Source organism: Tupaia chinensis, unplaced genomic scaffold, assembly GCF_000334495.1.
Source record: "Tupaia chinensis unplaced genomic scaffold, TupChi_1.0 Scaffold000067_1, whole genome shotgun sequence".
Classification (NCBI taxonomy): domain Eukaryota; kingdom Metazoa; phylum Chordata; class Mammalia; order Scandentia; family Tupaiidae; genus Tupaia; species Tupaia belangeri.
The window spans coordinates 1,586,832-1,594,560 of NW_006159526.1; the positions used below are offsets into that span (position 1 = coordinate 1,586,832).

At 51.8% G+C, this 7,729-nt stretch overlaps 1 protein-coding gene across 2 annotated transcripts in view; it reads right to left on the bottom strand.

Annotated features, from left to right (window-relative positions):
• The window catches only part of PHLDB3 (pleckstrin homology like domain family B member 3), a 24,739-nt gene that overhangs the window by 9,246 nt on the left and 7,764 nt on the right, over positions 1-7,729 (bottom strand). For both annotated transcript variants that reach the window (XM_027766770.1, XM_027766769.1), the window contains 5 exons: positions 6,317-6,445; positions 6,025-6,186; positions 5,055-5,165; positions 4,826-4,909; positions 3,997-4,110 (listed from right to left, as the gene is read on the bottom strand). In XM_027766770.1, the coding sequence (XP_027622571.1) occupies positions 3,997-4,110; positions 4,826-4,909; positions 5,055-5,165; positions 6,025-6,186; positions 6,317-6,445 (600 nt within the window). The remainder of the gene's footprint in view (positions 1-3,996; positions 4,111-4,825; positions 4,910-5,054; positions 5,166-6,024; positions 6,187-6,316; positions 6,446-7,729) is intronic.

Consider the following 7,729-nt stretch of genomic DNA (forward strand, 5'->3'; position numbering starts at 1 on the left):
GCGACATAGCCATTACGCTAACTTCTGGGCCCAACAACTAAACATTTCTTTTGAAAAAAAAAAAAAAAATGAGTGAGGACAACTGAGGAAATATGAATACAGTCTGTGAACGTTAGAATATTGACTCAATGTCAGTTTCCTGAATGTTGATCCTTGAACTACAGTTGTGTAAGAGAATGACCTTGGGACCAGCAGGTGGTGTGGTGGTTAAGGGGCTGGACACTCCTACATGGCCAACCAGAGTTTGAGTCCTGGATTCGGTGGGTTGCTTTCTCACCTTTCCCCTCTCTCTCTCTGTCTTGATTTGGTCAAATATTTTTAAAATAATAAATATATAAATGAACAAATAAAATTAAATAAAAATAAATAATTCCTGAAAAACAAAGAGAGGGAACCAGCAGTTAGCGTAATGGCTATGTCGCTGGACTCCCATGTAGTCAACCGCGGTTCGCGTCCCAGACCCGGTGGCTTAAAACTCACGCCGGGCGTGTGTGCGTGCGTGCCCAAGATCCCGAGAGGAGAATGGAGGAGAAGGGATTGAGGCGTGACCATCCCCCCTGGGGGGGTGATTTCTTGCTTTCTGTCTCTATGTCTCTCTCTGTCTGACATAGCCATTATGCTAACTGCTGGTCCCTCTCTCTCTCTCTCTTTCTCTCCCCCTCCCTCTTACTCTCTTTCTGTCATGTACACAACCTGGCATTTTAAAATATAAAGAAAAGGGAACAGCAGATGGCATAACGGTTATGTCACTGGACGTCCATGTAGTCAACCATAGTCTGAGTCCCAGACCCAGCAACTTAAACCTCACGCCAGGAACGTGGGTGTGTGTGTCCACCATGGAGGAGAAGGGATTGTGGCATGGCCATCCCCCCTGGGGAGGCGATTTCTTACCTTCATCTGTCTCTCTGCCAAGCACACATGCCCTATAGAAAAATCTCTCTTAAAAAAAAGAAAGAACACTAAAGTCTTTTTAAAGAAAGATAGCAGGGACAAACAGGGTGTAATGGTTACATCGCTAGACTGCCACGTGGCCAACCGTGGCTCGAGTCCCAGACCGGTGGTCAGCTTAAAACTCATGCCAGGCGCATATATATGCGTGCTCAAGATCCCGAGAGGAAAATGGAGGAGAAGAGATTGTGATGTGGCTATCCCCTCCGGGAGGTGAGTTCTCATTTTCTGTCTCTCTGTCTCTCCACAGAGTGCATGTGCCCTAAAAATCTCTCTTAAAGAAAAATAAATAAATAAAGAGGGGCCAGCAGGCAGCATGATGGTTAAGGGCACTGGACCCCACACAACTGACCCAGCGAGTCCCAGACCTGGCGGCTGGCTTTCTCAATTTCCCTCTTTCACTCTGTCCCTCTCTGGTCAAATTAAAATAAATAAATGAAGTTAAATAAAATAATTCTTAAAAAAAAAAAAAAAAGAAAAAAAACTAAAACAGCAACACCTTTGTACGGATAATAAAGAAAAATAAAACTGGGCCAGCCAGTGGCATGGTGGCTAAGGAGGCTGGGTCCCACACAGCCAACTGGGCAGTTTGAGCCCAAGACTCAGTGGCCTGAAACCTGTGTGGGGTAAGTGTGTGTGTGTGTGTGTGTGTGTACCCAAAATCCCAAAAGGAAGGAGAAATGGAGAAGGGGTTGTGGCGTAACAATCCCCTCATAGGGGAGTGCTTTCTGGGCCCCCCCACACCCCCACCTCTCCCGTGAGTGCCCTAGCTGGGTTCAGCCTCAGTAGCACAGGGGCAGCATCCTTATGACAGGCCAGAAGCTGCATGCAAAGCCCAGGTTTAGTTTCCAGGCCAACCTGAACACAAGAGAGGGGAAAAAAGGTAAGACTAAACTATACTGTTTAGAGGTAGGCCCTTGACTGACAAATAGTGCTATAAAAGTTAGAACGGCAGTTACTGTCCAGGGTAGACAGGGGAGGTCACTGAGGGGAGCATGCGGGGGCTTCTAAGATGGCTGCCAGTTCTACCTCCTGACACAAGGGGCAGTTACTGGCGTGCTCCTGTATACTAATTAAGCTGCACATTTGCTTAATGTGATTTTCTATGCTTGTGTGTGTGTGTGTGTTTAAGAGTGATTTTTGTTACAGGGCTTGTGAGCTTGCTGAAGAGACAGAGAGACAGAAAGTGAAAAACTACCGCAATCCCTTCTCCTCCTTTCTCCTCTTGGGATCTTGGGCTCACATGCACATGTAACTGGTGTGTGTTTTAAGCCACCAAGTCCAGGACTCGAACCAGAGACGGCCATGTGGGAGTTCAGCGACGAAATGATTACACCATCCGCTGTCCCTGTTTGTAATTTTTTGTTTTTGTTTTTTGTCAGAGGGTGTGCACAGTGTGTTCACCAAAGAGAGACAGAGAGAGAGAGAATGCAAGAAAGCATGGTCACGCTACAGTGCCTTCTCCGCCTCACCCTCTCTTGGGGATTTGGGACAGGCATGTACACGTGCCGGCATGTTTTTGGTTTTGTTTTTAAGAATTATTTATTTAATTCTATTTACTATTATTATTTTTTAATTTGCTATAAGGCATGTGTGCTCAGAGTGAGAGAGAAAGGTAAGCCGCCAGGTCCAGGACTCAAATCACGGTCAGCCTTGTGGGAGTCCAGTGCCTTAAACACCATGCCACCTACTGGTCCCCTGCCTGCATGTTTTTCAACACACTGGGTCCAGGATTCTAACCACAGAAGCAGCCATGTGGGATCCAGCTGCCTTAACCACCCGTCCACAGACTTGCCAGCTTGTATTACTTTAATAACAAAGTTTTTTTAAAAAATATAGCAGCAGATGGGGCCAGCAGGTGGTGTGGTGGTTAAGGCACTGGACTTCCACATGGCCAACTGTGGTTTGAGTCCCAGGTCTGGTGGCTTCCTTTCTCACTTTTCCTCTGTTTCTCTCTCTCTCTCTCTCTCTCTCTCTGGTCTAATTTTAAAATAATAAGTAAAATTAATAAAATAATTCTTTTTTTAAAAATCGCAGCCAATATTTGTCAAGTGCTTTTTACGTACCTAACAGTGAACTAGGCACTCTGTAGACCCACTGAAGCTTCTAAAAACCACAGGAGTTAGAACTGTTAGAGCTCCACTTCACAGAAAAGAAACGAGAGCCTCCCTTCTCTCTTTCCTCCTTTGGCCAGTATTCTCAGCACTTCCCAGCTGGGAGCTGACATGGCATGGAGGAAACAGGTGGGCAAGATAGATCTGAGCTTTGTCTGCATGGCACTCATGTTGTAAGAATTGAATAAGCCTCACCAGCAGGTGGCGGGGTGACTAAGTGCACTGGACTCCCACATGGTTGACTGTGGTTCAAGTCCTGGACCTGTCTTGCTTTCCCACTTTCCTTCCCTCTCTCTCTCTCACACACACATTCTGATCAAATTAAAATAAATAAATAAAGTTAAATAAAATAATTCTTTAAAAAAAAAAACAGGAAGAAGAAAAAAATGGAATAGGCCATGGTACGAATGAGTCTGTCATCAGAAATTGCTATGAGGGAAGAAAACAGGATGTTATAAACAGGAGCAGAGCAGGACCAGCAGGTGGTATGACTCCCACATGACTGCGGTTTGAGTCCTAGTTCTGGTAGCTTGATAATCACACTAGGCACGTGTGCACGCATGCCTGAAATCCCGAGGGGAGAGGGGATTGCGGTGTGGCCAGCCCTTGAGGTGGATGTCTCACTTTCCCACCTTCCCTCTCTCTGTCTTTCTTTGTGTCTCTCTAGCAAGCACATGCATCCTTCTTGCTTTCTGCCTCTCTGTCTCTGTCTTTCCAGCAAGCACACACAACCTATAGCAAAAACTCTCTCTCTCTCAAAATAAATAAATAAATAAATAAAAACTCCTTGATCAGCCTCCCTAATGCCCTATACCCTGCTTTCCCCAGCAGAGAGAGGCAGGGTGGGAGCTCTGGAGACCCTGCTGTTCTGCTCTCAGCAAGCCCCTCCCCACTGACCAGCAAGACACATGGGGACACAGGCAGTGGGCAGCACCTGCAGGGAGCTGTGGACTGAGAAGAGACAGGAGGAGGTGGTGGTGGCAGCAGCATGGGCACTGGGGTCCTGGAGCACCAGCAGCTGGCGGTCTGTCTTCTGGGTAAACAGCAGCTGCAGGAAGGGATGCAGGTTAACGAGGGCTGGAGGGACCACAGAGGAACTGCCGGGTCCTAGATGCTCTGTCTAAGCCCCCAGTGCCAGCCCGTCGCTCAGATGGAAACACAAAGGCAAGGCCTCAAGGAGAGTGGGGAACAAGGCCCATAGTGCCCAGTCTCCCAGCACGAGCGAGGACTGAGGATTCCCGAGGAGGACAGGCTGGGGCTGGACCCCAGGGCTGCAGGAGGAGGAGCTGAGCACCTGGACCCCAGGGCTGCGGGAGGAGGGGCTGAGCACCTGGACCCCAGGGCTGCGGGAGGAGGAGCTGAGTGCCTGGACCCCAGGGCTGCAGGAGGAGAGGCTGGGCGCCTGGACCCCAGGGCTGCAGGAGGTGGGGCTGGGGACCTGGACCCCAGATCTGAGGGAGGAGAGACAGGGGGCTAGATGCCCATGTCTGAAAGAGAAAGAGCTCAGAACCAGAACCCTTAGGTCTGAGGGAGGAGGGGCTGGGGTTGGACTCCCAGGACTGAAGGAGAAGGGGCTGGGACCTGGATCTCTGGGTCTTAGGCAGGAGGGGCTGGGGGTTAGAATCCCAGGTCTGAAGGAAGAGGGGCTGAGGTCTGGACCTCCGGGGTCTTAGGGAGGAAAGGTTGGGGGTTGAAACCCCAGGTCTGAGGGAGGAGGGGCTGGGCCTGGATCCCTGATCTGACAGATGAGTGAAGTCCCCTACCTTGGTGAGGGCCTGGTTGGGCTCAGAGAAGTCCCCAGCAGGTGTCCCCTGAAGGTGGCTGAGCTCCAGCAGTCGGCTCCGTTCCTAGGGGAGAACAGCTAGGCTGCCACGCCTGCAGGCAGAGTGGGCCCCCAGCAGCTCCCCTGACACCAGCAGGCCTTTGGATGCTGGGAGCTGGTAGGCTGCCCCAGGGCAGTGAGGGCGGGAGGACAGGTGTCCAGGAGCTCACCTGCGTCAGGGCCTGCAGGGCCTCCTCCTTCTTCCGACTCAGCCCCCGGCTCTCGGCTGCCATCTGCTCCCCCAGTGACTTGAGCTGCTCCCCCAGGACCTGTATCCGGCGCTGTAGGCACCCCGGCCCTGGTTACTCAGCACCCCAGGGGTCCCAGCTGGCTCTCTCCCAGAACCAGGCCCCTGAAAACCTGGGGTCTGCTCTATCCCTCACAGGGACCTGGGATCTCAGAGTCCAGGGAGGGGACTCAGAATGAATCTCCCTGGCACCCTATTCCCTTTTAAGAGTCCAGAAGATATCTGAGGGAGTTGAAGAGATGGAGAGAAAGCGAGAGATCAAGAGACAAACCAGAACAGATACAGGGAACAGCTACCAACACAGACTCCCAATGACAGAGACATAGAGAAAGACAAGAGAATGCTGGACAGAAATAGGACAGAGACGTAGAAACCGAGACAGAGACAGGGAAAGGGGAGAGGGTTGGGGAAAGATCCTGCAACAGAGGTGGGCAGAGAGCTTTCTAATGCCAAACACTGGGAAACTGTGTTAAATACATTAAACATACCCCTTCCCCACGGGACTTGTCAGTGCCCGGAATGTGAAGTTCCCTGAAGTGAGCTGATGGGAGCATCCGTTTGGACCAGAGTGCGAGGGGCATGGCGCTATGGGGAGACTGAGTAGGTCCCTACCCCGGCTCTATCCCTGACAGACGAAGTAACTGGGAAACATTGCAGGGCACCCTAACCTTCAGCCTCTCCACTTACAGTATGGGGAAGTAACAGGAGGATTTGCCTCCTAGGTCCTGTGAGGGTCCGGTGAGTAAACCCTCCTGAAACACAGAAGTACTAGCTGTGGTCGTCGCTATCTGGAACAGGGCACAGGCAGGGTGTGAGGGCAGAGGAAGGGCCAGACGTGGAGTGGAGGTGAGAGAGAGGACCGGTGAGAGGCAGAGCTGTCCAGTGGGGCTTACCCTGTGCTGTGCCACGCTGGCCTGAAGCTCCTGGACCTTGGGGTCTGGCGCCTGCGCCCCAGGGCTGTCGGGATCCTCCTCTCCCTGCCGGCTCTCCCGCTCCAGCTGCTGGAACTCCAGGTCTTCGTAGGCACGCTGGGCCACCTCCAGCTGTTCCTTCATCTGTGGGTGGGGACGCAAAAGGGCTGGGAGCCTGGACTCTCAGGGCCAAGGCCAGGAAATTGGACTTCTGTGCCCCGAGGGAGGAGGGGCCTGGACAGCACATCCCTGAGGGGGTCCAGAGGGCCCTCACCTCCTGCACCCCCTGCAGAAGCCTCTCTCGCTGGTCCTCTGGCTGTGAGTCGAGCTGCCCCTGGGCCTCCCGGAGTCTCTGGCGCAGACCCTCCACGCGATCCCGCTCCTGGTTCAGTCGCCTCTGTTCCTGAGTACAAGGAGCACACAGAGGCCAGGCTAGATCTCAGACCCCTGGGCATAGAAGTCCATGTGCCCAGCTCCCTCCTTATGGCTGCCCACAAGGTCAGGGACCCTGTCTGTCTGGTTCAGTCTTGTGTAGGCATGTCCCTGTTTATTAAGCACCAAGTAAACGGTTGTTTAAGAAATGAACAAGGGGGACCAGCAGTTGGCGTAATGGCTATGTCGCTGGACTCCCATGTAGTTGACCGCGGTTTGAGTCCCGGACCTGGTGGCTTAAACTCACGCCAGCCGGGCGTGTGTGCATGTGTGCCCAAGATCCTGAGAGGAGAATGGAGGAGAAGGGATTTAGGCGTGGCCATCCCCCCTGGGAGGTGATTTCTCGATGTTTGTCCCTCTCTGTCTTTCTGGCGAGGAACGTGCCCTATAGCAAAAACCTCTCAAAAAGGGAATGGCCCGGCCCCCGCTCTGGTGGGGGCCCCGCGGCCCGGGGGCTCTCGCCCCCTGCTCAGCCGCCCCGCCAGGAACGCTGGCCCAGCTCCGGTGGGGGCCCCACGCCCGGGGCTCACGCCCCCTGCGCAGTCGGGGGCTTCCACCCTTGCCCGGCATCCCTGGCCTTCCCTGGCCTCTCCGGTGCTGGATGGCCCGGAGGCCGAAAACAAGGTTGAAGAGCTTGCAACTTGAGAAGATGACGGTTACCAGCCCTGCATTACCTCAGGGGAAAACAAGAACTATTCTGCCATTCTTAAGGAAGCCAGATACCCAAGGACAACTCACACTGCAGAGGTCCACAACATCATTCCTGGTAACTACAAGATGACTGCTGTGCCCCATCAGCTGATAATCATCCCTGAGTACCAGAACTGCTTTCCTGAAAGTGCATTCCCTGGAGACTCACCTGGAGACTTCCCTGGAGACCCTCCCTAATCCAACCCTGAATAGAATCTATGCTCCTTATTGTCAAAAACTTTAAGAGCAGATAATTGGAACTTGTGGCCTCTCTCCCTTTACTTGTATGTATCACTTTTTCAATAACTCTTCTGGAAGACAACTTTATATAGCAGAGATATTGTAAGTAGAGAGTAGGAAAGGGCAGAGGGACAAACATAGGGGAAAAAAAAAAAGAGGAAGAGAAAAAAAAACATATATATATACATAAGCAAGAAAGTAGAAATGGAATATTAGTGATAATAACATGCTTGATTAAGTCACTATGCAGTCTATTCTAGATGGGAAATTACATTTAGTACGCTGTGATGATGCTCAGGGAATGAATGTTAGGTAAAAAAAAAAA